Raw genomic sequence first — 17,663 nt, forward strand, 5'->3', positions numbered from 1 at the left:
TAGTAATCAATAAGAGCCGGGGCCCCATTGTATCCCTAATGTGTGGGAATTAGCTATTTGCTCCGTGACGAAGACAAATTATATCCCCACTTCGATTAATTATGGAGCTTAACTGCGTTGTCGATATACAAATAATGCTGCAGCTGACCGCTTTCGACACCACTGGAATTGTCAGTGGATTCGTAACAAATCGACACAATTGGGTCATGTAGGTACTTGGTGCAAGATAAATTCTGATTAGATCTAAAAGTAACGAAAAACATTTTCTTTTTTCTATATAACTTATTTATGAATTTTAATTTAAAAAAAGTAAAAATAAGTCCGACATTTTATCAAGTTGTTCTATGACGTCACAGTGTGCTTTTTCATACTATACTATTTTCTTTGTTTGTGGCTGCATCGTTCAGAAACGATGATTCTGCCAACGTCAAGGTTCAAGAGAAACTCTTTTTAAAATGTAAAAAAATTGACGTTTAGTAAAATGTAACTGATTTGACTAGTTGGAAACTAGTTTATAATATGAGATTAGAATACAGTTATTTTCGTAGAACACAATCATGAAGAACGGTAAATCTCCGCTCCCCACCAGCGGCTGAGCCAGATATACTGCACCCCCCTTCAGACGCTTCTGTAAAAAATGGGTCCTGTCAAATCTTCGGGTTAGGTAAGCGGACCCTGTGAAAAACGGGATAATGCTAGGGAGATGAGACCTGAGGATGCTGAGCACAATAGGCAGCTGGATACTTTTGCTCCACACAGTTCGATTTCCCAGCAATTCGAGCAGTTTCTATACCTCGTTGATATTCGTCTGAATCATTAAACATGCATACATAAACTCACGCCAGACGCCCCTAGAGTGGACAGGGTCACACGTTGTCACAAAACAATTTGCAGATACATTCTGTACGAATACATCTGAATATCAATCGATCTACAATAAGTCACGTCAAAAAGTGTACCGTGGCTTCCAGGATTTGTGCCCGGTTAATGGCCATAGGCTCGCTCTCTATCACATGACAATTACTCGTAAACATAGCGGCGAGGAGTGGGTGTATACTACTCCTCTGCCTACCTCTTTGGAGATACAGGCGTGATGTTGTTATGTTACAAAAATATAAAAAAGTTAGTTCTCCTCTACTGGACTGGAGACAGACTTTTTGCGCGGGCTCTCCGGACATTTAGACTAAAGACGCCCAGCGGCGGTGAGGTAAATTTAGTGCGGCACTGGTGCGAATTGGTGCGGGGCTGTAATTGTCCGTTCTATACCGTATCATTCATGATGAACAAATATGGCGATGGGTTGATCACCTGTCATTACAGCTCATCATTAATCATCCATGAACGTCGCATCACAGTTGGCTGCTAGTCATCTTCAGGTTTATTTAGGCTCTAATTATACTCCTTAACGCACCATGGTTCATCAAAACAACAAGTGCACGAAATTCTAAATGTACCAATGGTCAAAGATGAAATAAGCAATCGTGGAATCTAGTACAACAAAGATTACAAATGCACCTAAATCAGCTTGCGGGGCAACTAACAATTCCAGAAACCATATGTCGTCTAAAAGAAACAAGACATTCTCGATAAGGACAGTCAGGCCGAATGACTACTTCAAAGAAAGGACTGACGTTGCTAGAAGTAGCGTATGTTAGAACACGATTAGAGTACTCTGATCAAAAGGTAACAGGGACCTTTATGGAGGGCGCATAACGCCAGTTAAACGATGGCTCACTGTCACAGATTAAGTACTTTTATTAAATGTTCTCTGTACGAAGTTCGACACAAGAATGGTACGACTCGTGCGGCTCGCCGTCTTATAAGGGTTGTCCCCACTACCGTACCTTGCACGTGTGTCGTAAACAAGTGTACAGTCATGAGTAATATCATGTACCTGCTTTAGCACCCTGTCGCACTATCGTATTTGACATTTAATGAGACTTACGGTTTAATTTGTTAAAAAAGTTATTGTGTCATGGTTTCAAAGTGTATAGATACTATACAGGATGTTAGTGACATCGTAACGAAAACTTTGAGGGGTGATTGAGGCCATGATTCTGAGATGATATCAAGTGGAATTTTCCGTCGCAAAAGTATGGAATTGAAAATAATTAAAAAAACACAAAAATTTTCAGGAATATTCAGACTGAAAATTCCACTTGATATCAACTCAGAATCATGGTCTGAACCATCCCCCTCAGTATTCGTTACGGTGTCACTAACATCCATACCTACTTGTATGGCTACCGTATGTACTTGTGTGGGGTGTAAGTGACATCGTAACGAATACTGAGGGGGATGATTCAGCTGATTATTCTGAGTTAATATCAAGTGGAATTTTTCATCGCAAAATTATAGAATTGAAAATGATTAAAAAAAAACTAAAAAAAATCATGAATTTTGCGACGAAAAATTCCACTTGATATTAACTCAGAATCATGGTCTGAATCATCCCCCTGAGTATTCGTTACGATGTCACTAACATCCTGTACGTATATTAGAACTCGTGACCGCGTAGGTGTTGTTTGTTTGCTAGTCGCACGTGTTGTTTACAGTTAAGATAATATTTAGATTTATAAATATTTCGCTGTCGCGCTATCATAATATCAATCAATCAAGCAATAATACTTTATTGCACAACGACATATACACAGGACATAAATATACGAATAAAATTAAGCACAATAGGCGGCATATATACCCAACTCATCTGCTTATAGCCAATGAGACTGATCGCAAGATACAAAAAAAAAATCCTACCGTGATAAGGTATGTAGGACGTGTAATTCCCGCCCTTGACTTTCTTATTTTAGGTATTTTCTATCGTCTGAGGTTAGATCTAGGCGATACGGCAATGAGACCTATGACCTATAACGGCTTAATCCTCGCCTTGGGAAATATGTAAGTCTGTCTCCAGTCCAGTAGAGGAGAACTAACTTTTTTTATATGAAATATTTTTTTATTTATTAAGTGTAAGTTATTAATAGGGGCCGGTAACGACCTCCGTGATCCAGTGGTTGAGTGTTCTGCTCACGATCCGGAGGACCCGGGTTTGAATCCCGGTGGGGACAAAATTGTGATCCCTAGTGTGGTAATCCTAAGAAATGTGTACAATTCCGATACTATTTAGGAAATGTATAAATTATTGTTTGAAAAACTATTTAATGCATAGATATCCTAGGAAATGTATAAATTTCGTCGGAATTGTATATAATTCCAATATCGTGTTAGGAAATGTATAAAGTAAATGCTTTCTGTAATAAAACACGTTGTTAATAATATTTTTTTATTATACCACTTATTGAGACAATCGGGTAACAGACATACCGTAAAACAATATTAATATTATGTTTTTCTACTCCTCTACTTTAATCTGGCATTTAAATAACCAAAAAGTCTAATATAAGTACATACATAATTAAACTCTTTCAAAAAGTGTACGCTCTATGGCCTATAAAAGCATTGTTTACAAAGTGTAACTGTACTATAATGTCGCCAAAAAAGCATTGTTGTTGTTTTTTTTTTTTGACCTGGAAACTGGCACCTTTACTTTGTTTGGTGCCATAGATATACTATAAAAAAAAGTATACATTTGCCGCCATTTTCCCGCGCGTTGGAAAATAAATTGGAAAATTTTTGTGTTTCGTTTCAAAACACTAAAAAGTATAAAATAAAAAGGAAAAATGGATGAAGAACTATTGAATTCTACACCAGAAGAAATTTCAACGTTAGCTCAAGAAATTACAGAAAATTTGCTACCAACAAAATCTAGCAGCCTGTACAATAAGGCCTATAATAATTTCATGGCATGGAAACTGGATCACAAAGCTTCTTCATTTTTGTATAATTTTTGTTTCATTTAAAATTACGTCGTCGTAGAAAAAGTATTGTATGCAACGTTGTATAACTAGGTCAAAAAATGCTCGTGGCGTCTCTTATTGCGATGTTCGCCAAGGCTCACATCGCAACTCACGCCACTCGCATTTTTTGACCCTTCTTATACAACTGTTGCATAAAATACTATTATATTATCTTACTAATTACAATTTCTAAAATCAACTATCTATTAACTTTTAACATATCACAAAATCAACTTATATTTATTCTTATAAAATCAATTTTTCATTTGGCAAGTAATCAGTCTAATAATTAAGTAATTTTAAATGCGTCCCCGCGTACCCACAAATATCTTATTTTTTATATTTCCGATTGCTATTTAGGAAATGTATAGGTAGATTTACTAGGAAATGTGTAATGTGAAAGTAAAATATAATTTATTTCACACATTTTTGGAATTACATACATTTCGTAGGAATTGTATACAATGACGGATTACATACAATTCCGTTAACATTATAAGTAGATGTTATTTTCAACTTGATACCTCCATGTATTTCTGAGAAACAGAATCTTGACAGACAGACGGGCGTATCTATAGCAAAGTGATTCTGTAAGGGTTCCGTTTTTCCTTTTGTGGTTAGTGGAACCCTAAAAAGGGTTCAACACTAAGAAGATGAATTGAAATTATTTTAATAAAATATTTCTATATGTAAGTATGTGAGGAGCTCGGTGGCGCAGCGGTAAACGCGCTCGGTCTGCGATTGTTGAAGTTAAGCAACTTTCGCAAAGGCCGGTCATAGGATGGGTGACCACAAAAAAAAAGTTTTTATCCCGATCTCCTCCGTGTTTCGGAAGGTACGTTAAGCCGTTGGTCCCGGCTGCATTAGCAGTCGTTAATAACCATCAATCCGCACTGGGCCCGCGTGATGGTTTAAGGCCCGATCTCCCTATCCATCCATAGGGAAGGCCCGTGCCCCAGCAGTGGGGACGTTAATGGGCTGGTGATGATGTAAGTATGTAACCTCACCTGTATTGGGCTGGTATTCCTTCGGATTGGAAGGTCAGATAGGCAGTAGCTTCTGTAAAAAACCGGACCCTGGGAAAATGGGATAACTTACATTTAAATACGTATACAAGAAGTTACTTTTGGCTCTGCCCACCCCATTAGGAATCACAGGCATTTAAGCGTTTACAGGTGTTTAGTGAGTATTTTTATTCATGTACATAGAAATATACATGAATAAAAATACTTTATACTTAAATAGGTTTACTAAGAATAGTAAACCTATTTCAGAAAATAAACTCAACCTTACTTCGTTCCTGTAGATAAGTAATACTTTTTTTTTCAAATCTATGTCAGGACCATGGGGAAAGACAAGAGTAAAGAATAATTCAATGCCTATTTTGAACATTGTCCGAAAAGCAATTATTTTTATCAATCAAACACTAAAAACAATGAAGTATATAAATAGAAACATTATATCTAAATGGACATTACAACATTGGATCCTTTTATAAATAGCGATAGAATTTTGAAAGGGCAAACTTTCCTTAAGATTTCCTTGTTTTATTATTGTTTCGCGAACTTTCTTCTTCAATGCTCATCCTTTAATAGATATTTAAGAGGAAGTGCTACAAAGAGTAAGGGCAGGGGACAAATATTGAGAGTTATTTAGTACAGAAGAGGAAATATAAGACACTTAAGATAGAAAGAAAGATGAAGAGGAAGATTAAGAAGATATTACATGAAACAAATTAAAGAGAAGGTGAACGTGTCTTATAAAGAAATCATAATGTTTGCCTTTGATAGACAGAAATAGAGAATGCTACACCTAGAAGAGCGTTGCTGTTAAATTAGGAAAGATGATTGGACACTTCAGATAGAAGGAAAGAGAGGAAGGGGAAAACCAAGAGCTTACATGAAACAAATGAAAGAGAAGGTGAGTGTCGTGTCTTATAAAGAAATCATAATATTCGCCTTTGATAGACAGAAATGGAGAATGCTACACTTAGAAGAGCGTGGCTTTTAAATTGATAATGAGATTTTACCTTGCAGATTTTTTAACATAATTTCAAAATGGATTAGTTTTACAGAATAATTTAAAAAGGAACAGCTAACTGAGAATTTTTCGCATGTTTTTTTATTCACTTATTGGGGTTTATCATATGCATTTGTGGAATAGTTTCCTACTAGTAAAATCTGTTACTTTTTACTAAACGTCAAATTACGAAATTAATAATGGAATTTGTTGTTGAACCTGTGACGTCACAGAAAAACGTGACAAAATATCGCACTTATTACTACATTTTCCTTTATTAAAATTGGTAAATATGTTAAATAAAAAAAGAAAACTTTTTGTTATGTTTGTTTAGGTCTGTTTTAATTTAGTAATCAGACTTTCATAATTTATTTTTGACCTAGGAAACTACCCTATTCGTATTGACAATGGCCATATCTCTAATATTTGAGGACGTGGTATCTTTTATGTATGTACAAAATGAGAAATTATTAATCCGTGGAAGAGTAGGATTTTTTATGGAAATAGTTCAAATTTGGAACACTTTATTCTACAAATAGACGCTTTCCTCGAATTTCTTAAGTCTTTTTAGGGCCAATTTTGCAATAGTCAGAAAGCGTCTATTTGTAGAATAGAGTGTTCTAAATTTGATTTTTGAAGAGAATAGCCTAGGTACTTGAGAAACTAGTCAAATGAAATATTGTTAACGAAACATGAGTTTCCCTTGGGGTTTGTTGAAATATGTTCTGTGACGTCATCAATAAAAGCGGTCAAACGTCGTACTCTTAAATTCAAAAATAATTCGAAGAATAAATTGAGGTTGGTTTTTTATCACTTTTATAATTGACTTTAGATATCTTCAAATCAAATACCCTATTATGAAGCTAGTAATTTCCAAACAATTTTATATCTATCTGGCGTATATAAAACTGTTATTGAACGGCGATTTATAAATCTTGTTTGAAGTTATTCTACACATCTTCGCTAGAGAGGACTGCAATTATTGTCGAGGGAGTCATAAAAAGAGATTGCTTTCAGCTCCACGACGTTTTATTGACTTATTAACGGCGATATCAGATCGTAACAGTCGATTCTTTGATCTCCATCAAATATCTCCGCTGGGTGATACCACGCATTGCTGAGCTCGACAATATTACTACAACATTACGGCCTCTGTGGTCCAGTGGTTCAGTGTTGTGCTCATGATCCGGGTTCGAATCACGGTGGGGACAAATCACAAAAAAAAACACTGTGATCCCTAGTTTGGTTACGATATTACAGGCTGTTCACCCGATTGTCCGAAAATAAGATGATCCGTGCTTCGGAAAGCACGTTAAGTCGTTGGTCCCGGTTATTACCTGCTGACGTAAGTAGTACATAGTCGTTACATGAATCATGTCAGGGGCCTATGGCGGCTCAGTAATAACCCTGACACCAGTGTTGATGAGGTTAGTAATCCACCTAATGGGGTTAATGAAAGTCTACATTATAAAAACAAGAGTGTATTTTCAATCAACATTTAAATTTGTGATGTCTATTTGATTTGGATCATCAGTTTGTAATAATGATTCATCGCATTTAGCTCTCAACATATCCGTGAGGTAACTTCTGAATTCCGCTGTGCTTAAGACGTCATACCATTGGTCTGAAAAAAGAAAACATCTATTTCATGACAAAAACTACGCGCAAACGCAAGATATATTTTTAGTTGTCTTTGAAAAATATAACATAGCATACATAACATAAACTGTCTATGATACTGGGTGTTAGTGACAACGTAACGAAAACTTTGAGCGATGATTCAGGCCGTGATTCTAAGTTGATATCAAGTGGAATTTTCAATCGCAAAAGTATATACTACTTGGCCGGACAAATGGGGAGCGCTGAGGGCTCTCTCCCGAAAAAAAGAACCAACTTACCATGAATGTCGCCAAGAGCTTTCTCTTCGCCATTGTAATCAACAGGAAGTATATGTTTTGGTACAACGTTGTGTAGCGTCTCAACGCCCTGATGTACTTGGATGCGGCCAATTAACTTTGCACTTAGCACTTGTTTAAGGATCCAGACCAGAAGGTTAATTATTCTAGATGTAGATAATATGTGGAGGCCTTTCACTCGCACTCCGTAGCCTTCCTGTAAACAAAGTACGGTCACGAGCATTAATATGTATACACTTTGGTACCATGTCACATTAACTTTTTTGACAAATATATATTATGACAAATTATTTATTAAATAAAAATACATAAACAAGTACATTCTATCCAACTACAATTGTATCAACACACATATTATTAAAATCAAAACATAAAAAAGGGATAAAAAGCTATAAATAAAAAATGTCCTCCAGCTCACCACATCGAGGCAAAGTCCCCAGAATACTGGCCACGTTGCCCCTCTGCACCGCCAAACTGACCCTTTGGGCAAAATAACTGCCTGCTCTAGGGTCGGAAGTTGCCTCGATGAGGCGAGCCGAAATTGTCTTTAAAAACTGTCGTGCTGACAAATTGAACTGTAAGTCTCACTAAATGTCAAAATATGTTAGTGCGACAGAGTTCTAAAATGGGTACATTATATAGATCATAACTGTACCTACGCTTATGTCTGTAATATGTACAAGGTGTTCGTGATATTGTAACGGAAACTTTGATGGGTGATTCAGAACATGATTCTCAGTCAATATCAAATTCATGGTCCGAATCATCCCCCTCAATATTCAGTACGATTAATGAATGATGAAACCTAAGCTCCCACCCTCGGAGCAGACTCATAGTCCGAACCCCAAACGAATTAACTCAAAAATCAGCATAAACTTTCGAGTTATTAAGCGGCTTCTTGGCACGAAGCGAAAAAAGATAGGTAAGTACACTTTGTTTATTGGAAATTCCGACATAATAACACTATCGCAAATGTATTTCGTCGATCTTCGTATTAATTATTTAGATTATTCAATGAAGAAAGCAACCATTCGTTCACGTTCCCGCCAAAAAGCCCTTTCCAAAGACAAATAATTCTCTACGTTTTATTTCTTTATTTCATGGCTTGAAAGGATAAACGAAATACCTGGGTAAGTAAGCAATACCTTCTTATACATATAAGATACCTACCTATAATATTTTATCCCGTGAATTGTCCTATCGGTATCCTATCTGTCATTGTCATATTATACTAAGTACAGTTTCTAAGAAAATGACACTAAGTAGCTATTTCAGGAAGTTAAATTCGTCCCAAACACAATAGAACTTAAGATAGCTTTGGTCAAAGCACAGATAAAAATAATATATACCTAGTCAAAGTTAACAAGTAGTTATGTATGTCAATTGAATACATCTCATTATCCTCTGACTACATAATATGTATGTTTGGAATTATATAACTAAAATCATAGAATAAATAATAGGTAATTACGTGTAGAAGGGACACTCTCCGTCCTGCTCAAATACGAGCTTGGAGCGAGCTGGGTTTGCCTCACCTTTTCGACGAGGGTTAGTTTTGTCTATATAAGCCGTAAGTCGAGGATAAAGGGAGCGCGTGTTGACTGTCTGTCTTGACAAGGTAAGGCGGAACACAGTAACAACGATATTTTTGTAAACAATGTCCGGGCCGTGCTAAAATGTATGATAGCGCGACAGCAAAATATTGAAAACCTAAATATTATATTAACTGTAAACAACACATGCGGCTAGCAAACAAACAACACCTGCACTTGTTTACGACTCACGTGCAAGGTACGGTAGTGGGGACAGCCCTTATAAGACGGCGAGCCGCATGAGTTGTGTCGAACTCAGTACAGAGAACATCCAATAAAAGTAATCTGTGCCAGTGCCATCGTTTAACTGACGCTAAGCGTCCTCCACAAAGGTCCCTGTTACCTTAGGATCCGAGTACAGTACTCGTGTTCTAATATGTATGATAATGTAATACATATTACTTACAATTAATATGGAGGCAGCCTGCCTCAAATCAAATAGATTCATCTTGCGTATTGCTTCCATTAAACTGACTTCTCTTAAATCTGCTATCAATATAAGTCCATCAGAATAATCGTGGATCTTCAGATATTCAAACATCTGGAAATTGAAAAAAGGTACATTAGTGTTATCCTATTATCATAATATTTTTAACCGCTTTTTTAACTAGGGCACAGGAATAAACAACAATACAATAAATAGAAGGGACGTTCTCCCCTCCGCACCATTATGAGCTTGGAGCGAGCTTGATTTACCTCACCCCCTGATGGGGGTACTTTAAGCCATATACCATTAAGGAGTAAGGGGGCGAGTCTGTCTCTCTCACACACGGGGCAAAACGGTACATAGTAAGAAGAAGATTGAATTGTCCCGTTTTTTACAGAAGCAACTGACCTTTCATCTGGAAGCGGAAAAAATAGCCCAATTATAGAAAAGAAAATGTTTATTATTCAAACGGTTATTCTGGTGTGTAAATGTTTTTTTAAGTTCAGTTTGACAGTTCTAAAAATAGTACCCTGCTTCACTTACGATAAGTGCGAGAAAGAGGCAAATTTAATTTTACAACTGTCAAACTACATGGCTGAATTTTGGTGTCGATTGATGTATTATATGTTATATATAGTATAGTATTCTGGCAGTGATTTATAAGCAAATTATAACCGTTTTACTCGGTAAGTAGGTTTAGTTTCACTTCTTATTTTACATCGGAAGTAGACTAAAGAAAACGTTAGTTTGATAAAATACTTTTTTAAATAAGTGGTGGTTAGAACAGCGTGAAGCACCGTTGAAATAGCCACATAACACGCTTTGCACCAAATAATCTTCTATACACATATACAAGCAAAAGGTCATTGACTGACTGACTCACTCATGATAAAATCTTAGAAACTACAAGTGCTAGATGTTTCAAATTTTGCAAGGCGGTTCCTTTCAGGACGTAGGTGCGTACTAAGACAGAGTTTTGCGAAATTCAAGCCTTAAGGGAGCAAAGTTTGTATGAAATTTAGGAAAAGATTTTCCTGTACCCAAAGGTTAAGAAATTGCTGCATGAGCTATAAAGCCGCCTGTTGCGCCTTTCTGTATCTGCTGTCCTTATCTCTGTATCTTGTATCCATTGTGTTCAATAAAGTATTTTATCTATTTCGATAGATATTCATTTGAATAATAGGGGGTTTGTAACAGCTTCTTCTATCGTGTGTGTTGTGAGGTGGATTACCAACCTCAGCAACCCTGGTGTCAGGGTTATTATTGAGCCGCCAAAGAACTCTGACATGGCTCATGTAACGATTACTCACTTACATCATTAAGTAGTAAAAAGGACCAACGGCTTAGCGTGCCTTCCCAGCCACGGATCATTTACTTTCGGACAATCAGGTGATCAGCCTGTAATGTCCTAACCAAACTAGATTACTAGCTGTAACCCTATCTTACTAGCTGTGATATAAGTGTAATAAAAGAATGCTCTAAGTACTACTATTTTTTTTCTTTTTGACGTGACTTATTGTAGATTTGCCGCAGATGGCATTAACTACTTGGCCGGACAAATGGGGAGCGCTGAAGACTCTCACCCGGTACAACGTTTAAGACAACAGGCCTGAGGGTGCCCAGTTGGGCGCGAACCTCGGCTCAGGGCGTCGTCTGAGAGGAAAAATATTTGAAAGAATTAATCGACCCTAGTGGGTCGATAGCGATAAGCGCTGAATGAGGGAAAAGTACTACTATAGGGACTATTACACATGTACTGTAAGTCAGCTGGAAAGTTGCAGCTTGGATACAATTTTTGTGCAGTTGGCATAACTACCTCAGTAGAGTCTACCAACTGCAACACAATGCGATTGTAGCGTTTGGTTTGGATCTGTAAATGCAGTCCGTATGTACCTAATGCTGAAAGCAGATACAGATGGTTCCGAATCGTATGTGCTGTTAGCATTTTCAATTTCTACAGCTTTTCGTAGTAATTACCACTATTACAGAACAATTAAAGTCGATTTTATTGAAAAATTCAGTGGGTGGTATCCCAAAAGTCGACTTCATCCGTTCTGTGTAAGATTTGAAAGCATTCCGATGTTCTTCCAGCCTTTTATTCAGAGTCCTTGACAAATGTACAACTACAAAAAACACCAAACGAACCTAAACCCCGGGTTACCCACCGGGTCCAATTGTGTATCTAAATCAACCCTCTCAAAACAGGTTCAGCTGCTTAGGAGAATTTCTATATCGTACCGGAGTGTACAGTCGTGAGCAATATCATGTATCCACTTTAGAACCCTGTCGCACTATCATATTTGACATTCAATGAGACTTACGGTTTAATTTGTCAAAAAAGTTAATGTGACATGGTTTCAAAGTGTATACATATTAGTACTCGTGACCGTACATAACGATCAGCCGACCAGCATCGTGTTTTTTTAATTGTTATTATGTGTAAGTTTTAGAGCCGTGGTAGCCCAGTTGGTAGAACGCATGCCTCTCACTTTGAGGTTGCAGGTTCGAATCGAGCACGGGCTTAAACTAATGATTGTCGAATTTGTTTTCGAATTCATGTTTGGATCATAAATGATTATATCACGTGCTCAGGGGTGAAGGAAAACATCGTGAGGAAACCCACATTCCCGAGAAATGCATGCAAATGGTATGTGACCTAATCTGTATTAGGCTGGTTAACCCTTCGCGGGTTGGAAGGTCAGACAGGCAATCGCTTCTGTAAAAAACCGGACCTGTCAAATTTTCGTTAGTTAAGCGGTGAAAAACGGGATAATGCTAGAGAGATGATGATGACACGGAGCGTACATACTTAGACTTAGAAAAATATTTATGTAAAGACCGTTTTAAACTTACCATAATGTAAATTCTAATGACTTGTAGAATAAAGTTGGACTGAAACTTTTTTCCGATATTTCTTATTAACAAAACTCTGTTGTACTCCTTCGTTTGTTTCGGAAGTACTGCGTGTGTTCTGAAATCAAATATATTATTATATTTTTTTTAATAGTCTGTTAAAATAGCAGCGGTCCTCATACAAAATGCGCGTCAGGGTCTTTCGACACGGCCTGCCGAAACACAGATCATCTGCCTTTGGGACAATCGGCTGATCGATCAGCTTCATTACCAAAGTGATGATTACATGTATATTTACATTATACCGTGGAACTCTTGGAAGTCGTTCTTAATAACGAAGTCTCCGAAGTACTGAGGGTGCTCCCGACGTTGCCTGCAAACATTCTGCAGGCGCTTCTGAGCTCGCTGTAATAAGCCTTTGCTCGAAATTATCGTTGTCTCCAAGTAATGTCTGGCTGGAAAACAATAATTATTGTCTTAATTATGTGTTATCACCATTAATAACTATAGTTACTGTGGTACACCGGCTTGGGTTTGAACCCCGCTAGCGGACTTACAACAATGAATTTTTAATTTTAACACAGTTGGCTCGACCATTATAGGCTTTTATATGATTTTATGTGTTACCAATGACGATTCCAAATGTAACTATGTTACCAACTGAACAAGGATATTTTTGAATTTCAATTTAATTTAATTATTTATTTGCGCCATCAAAATCGGACCGAATTATGGAGATGTGATAAAAATAGTTTTTAAAGTTTGCTTTTTTGACTAAAGTAAATTGAAAAAAAAAAAAAAAGTGAAACTTTAACATCCATATATGGATTTGTGAACAGCCTCCGTGGTCGTAATAGTTAAGAGCGTTGGGCTCACGATCTGGGTTCGATTCCTTATGGGGACATTGTTGAAATTACTTTGTGAGACTGTCCTTCGTTTGATAAGAACATTGCAGGCTTAAATCGCCTGATTGACCAAAAAAGTAAGATGATTCCGTGCTGTAGAAGGCACGTTAACCCCAGTTGGTCCCGGGCTACTAGCCCAAACACCTCCACAAACTCGCAGTGGAGCAGCGTGGTGAAGTATGCTCCATACCCCCTCCGGTTGATTGAGGGGAGGCCTGTGCCCAGCCGTGGGACGTGTATAGGTTGTTTATGTTTCTTGTTTATGTATATGGATTAGTATGCGGTAGAGGATTCACTGTGATTCTGCTCGTCCTGTTAGGGAACTCAGGTTACTTTATGTAGTAAGGAAATATTTAATAAAGATACTCACAGAAATCCTTTTTCAAGAAATGCTCCTGCTTTTGCACCCATTCTTCCAAAGCGTCGACGACTACCCTCATTTTGCCTGGTTCGTCCAAACCGTGTATCTTTCGAACACCACTCAATGTGTCTTCATGGAATTCCAATACCACATCTTTAGGTAACACTTCCATTGTTTAAACTCAAATCAATTCTTGATTAATATTCGTTTTATTATGGCTGTTTACTTTCTTTTACTCTTTGTTTATCAACAGCTGATTGCTGTGACCTAACTGTAAGTATGCCGAGATATCGTTTTAATATATTACACCGCAGACAAAGACTAGAATAAAAAAAAAACTAAAGTAAATAACAAAAGTAAATAAAAAGAAAATAAAAAGTAGTTTTAGTAATTTAATAATAATAATAATAAAGTTTATTTAGGTAAAATTTACGACATTAAAATATACACACATTAACATTAATATTTAGTTGGAAAACATAAAGGTATATGGGTGCCAAAAAAGTAATTTAAAGTAAGCTTTAAGGTTTTGTGATAAGAATTTTGTTTGTAACGCAATGGATCTGAAAGTAATGTTGCAAAGGCGTGGATATAAATAAATATCTACTTACTTGAGAATCTTTTGTGATAAGATATTAATAATTTATTCATTTATTTACCTGTTCAAGCAAGGCCACAATGATCGAAACGTCGGGAAAAAATAAAAACAAAATTAAATTAAGAAGGTACATCGGTTTTGCTTATTTAACAACTACCTTTTACCCGATTTTAACATATTACTTATTACGCGCGAATACGTATTTAAAAGAGTTTTTGATATATTGTTGACATAAAACGTAAAAGTATTTTTATAGTTTTAAGTAGGTCCGCGTTCTCATCGCGGCGTTTGCGCAACTGAATCTGTTCGGTTCTGCACCAATCTGCAATGCAAACACTGCGAGAAAGAGATAGGTACATGCCGTCTGTCAGTGTCATTGACCTTTATTGTACGTTGCGTACTTGACAAGTTGACGGATAATTATTTCGTATAATACCTACTTGAATCTCGTCTTTTTGACGCTGTACGTCAAGATTGAGCCGTAGAATTTCCTGGAATTAATTAGGTTTAGCCCGCGTGAATTAAGTAGTCATCTCGTTATAAGTAACACCCTTGACTGGAGGTGCCTAGGTAATTTGCACGGATTATAATAAGGCAGATTAGTTGTAAGGAATTTTCGCTTGTGCCGCATGGCGGTTCAATTTGGCACAGTTTGTTAGCTGTCAGATGGTACTGATAATCAGTCTAGCGTATTGGTATGCCAGTTGATACTGTTGCTCATGGTATAAGAAGACCAATAGGGGGGCTTTTTGGCGGGAACGGAAACGGGACGGTTAAAAAAAATACATAAGACATGGCTGTATGGGTATAGTTCCCTTTGCCTTGCCCTTCGGGGGAAAAAAAGAATACCAATAGGTCTAAAATGTGCAACTTGATAAACTTTTGTCACGGTCATTTTATCGATTCTGACGATATAATTATGTCGTTTTAACAATTGGTGGCAATATGTGAACCCAAATAAGTCATGTCGTTCTGTCAAAATACGAACACAATCACGTGCTACGCATATTAGGGGAAAAAACTAACTTATCGATTTCGACAAAATTTATTGAATCGATCGATAATTTTATCACGCTGCGAATGTTAGGCCTGCTGGTATTCTCAATCCTATGACAAGTCGCCATTACTAGCCCATTGATGACGTAAGTGTTACCATTAAATTGGTATCTCCAACATTCTAAGGACGCAAATTTTATTAAGTACTTATTGAAAATTAAGTGAATTACTAACTAATGTATTTCATCATCATCAGCCCATTAACGTCCCCACTGCTGGGGCACGGGCCTTCCCTATGGATGGATTGGGAGATCGGGCCTTAAACCATAACGCGGGCCCAGTGCGGATTGATGGTTATTAACGACTGCCAATGCAGCCGGGACCAACGGCTTAACGTGCCTTCCGAAGTAAGGAGGAGCTCGAGATGAAAACTTTTTTTGTGGTCATCCATCCTATGACCGGCCTCTGCGAAAGTTGCTTTACTTCAACAATCGCAGACCGAGCGCGTTTACCGCTGCCCCACCGAGCTCCTCTCTAAAAATTAAAAATCCTCTTTAAAAATTACTAATGTATTTAATTACTATTAATTGTGACATAGCTATATAAAAATCATTAAAACTAAATATTAAATTTATTAAAACTATCGATACTGGCCTATCGATAGACATCACTGGCAGTGATGATTACTATATTGCTGATAATCAGCAATCGATACTATTGCTTTTTCAAAATTATCGATACTGGTCTATCGATAGACATCACTAGCAGTGATCAATATAGTATGCAGATATATCAGCACTAATCGATACTATTACTTTTTCTAAACTATCGATACTGGTCTATCGAAAGACATCACTAGCAGTGATCAATATAGTACGCAAATATATCAGCAATCGATACTATTGCTTTATCTAAACTATCGATACTGGTCTATCGATTGCATCACTAGGAGTCATCCATTATAGTACGCAGATATAATATCAACAATAGATACTATTGCTTTTTCTAAACTATCGATACTGGTCTATCGATTGCATCACTAGGAGTCATCCATATAGTATGCAGATATATCAACAATCGATACTATTGCTTTTTAAAAATTATCGATACTGGTCTATCGATAGACATCACTAGCAGTGATCAATATACTACGCAGATATATCAGCAATCGATACTATTGCTTTTTCTAAACTATCGATACTGGTCTATCGATTGCATCACTAGGAGTCATCCATATGGTACGCAGATATATCAGCAATCGATACTATTACTCTTTTAAACTATCGATACTGGTCTATCGATAGACATCACTAGCAGTGATCAAGATAGCACGTAGATATAATATCAACGTCGCGCACGTGCGTTTTACTCTTGACATTCCTGAAGGCCGTTGTATTTTTATATACGTTGATATTGGCCCCGATTCCTGCAGATACCGCCTAATTTTATTTTAAGTTATATCCGTCATTTTCATATCCGTCGAAAAGGAAAGGGACGGATGATTCACAGCTCTTAATTTTAGGAAGAATGAGTAAATGAATGAATAACCCGGGCGAATCAAAAGGTATGTCGCTGGTATGCAATCCGTTTGACGTGCTGTCTACTTAACTGTGTCGGGTTATTGACGGATGTAAAATTTTTAGACGGTTGGTTTAGATTTGTGCTTAAAATTGACGTGTGTTCCATAAATTTTTTGCTTGTCGATTAGCCGTCCCTTTCCTTTTCGGCGGATAAGAAAATGACAGATATAACTTAAAATAAAATTAGATGGTATTTACAGGAATTAGCACCAGTGATCAATCAACTGTGTTAATGAATGTCACTTGTGGGACGTGGAACGTCACTACAAGGGGGCAGCGGGAGGCGAGGAAGACTCCAGCGCCGCCATATTCGGGTTTTGGACCGCAACAACGCACGCGCGTAACGGGCGCGTCGTCCTAACGTCAAAATGACGACATTTATACTTAATTTGTAATTTCTTATTAACATTATAATATGTGAAGTTGTTACTGGCGGTTTTACTTCATGAAGATCCCTAAACACCTGTCTCATCGGCGTAAGAAGCTGCGGCAGCGACTCTTCCCTGCGGGATTGGAGCGAGAGGAGGAGAGCGTCGGCAGAGCGGTCGAGACGGGC

At 37.3% G+C, this 17,663-nt stretch overlaps 1 protein-coding gene across 3 annotated transcripts; it reads right to left on the reverse strand.

Annotated features, from left to right (window-relative positions):
• Positions 1-7,344: 7,344 nt before the first annotated feature.
• LOC126369696 (alpha-tocopherol transfer protein-like) lies at positions 7,345-14,842 on the reverse strand. Of its 3 annotated transcripts, none has more exons than XM_050014260.1 (7): positions 14,593-14,842; positions 13,943-14,204; positions 12,966-13,122; positions 12,668-12,785; positions 9,794-9,928; positions 7,778-7,991; positions 7,345-7,503 (listed from the first exon to the last, which is right to left on the reverse strand). In XM_050014260.1, exons 2-7 carry the CDS (start codon positions 14,103-14,105, stop codon positions 7,367-7,369), a joined length of 924 nt encoding a protein of 307 aa, XP_049870217.1. In that variant the 5' UTR covers positions 14,106-14,204; positions 14,593-14,842; the 3' UTR covers positions 7,345-7,366. The 3 variants fall into 3 exon arrangements, with proteins under 3 accessions (XP_049870217.1, XP_049870219.1, XP_049870220.1); XM_050014262.1 differs by having other exon boundaries at positions 13,943-14,254; XM_050014263.1 differs by lacking the exon at positions 14,593-14,842 and adding an exon at positions 14,545-14,567.
• Positions 14,843-17,663: the final 2,821 nt, after the last annotated feature.

The sequence above is a fragment of the Pectinophora gossypiella genome, chromosome 9 (assembly GCF_024362695.1).
Source record: "Pectinophora gossypiella chromosome 9, ilPecGoss1.1, whole genome shotgun sequence".
Lineage (NCBI taxonomy): Eukaryota > Metazoa > Arthropoda > Insecta > Lepidoptera > Gelechiidae > Pectinophora > Pectinophora gossypiella.

Excerpts from the sequence above, each read along its gene's own strand:
- LOC126369696 (XM_050014260.1), bottom strand. The coding sequence starts at position 14,105 with ATGGAAGTGTTACCTAAAGATGTGGTATTGGAATTCCATGAAGACACA. Across the intron at positions 13,123-13,942 it reads TTTCTTGAAAAAGGATTTCT|CCAGACATTACTTGGAGACA; the intron begins GTGAGTATCTTT and ends ATTGTTTTCCAG. Across the intron at positions 12,786-12,965 it reads CAAGAGTTCCACGGTATAAT|AACACACGCAGTACTTCCGA; the intron begins GTAAATATACAT and ends ATTTGATTTCAG.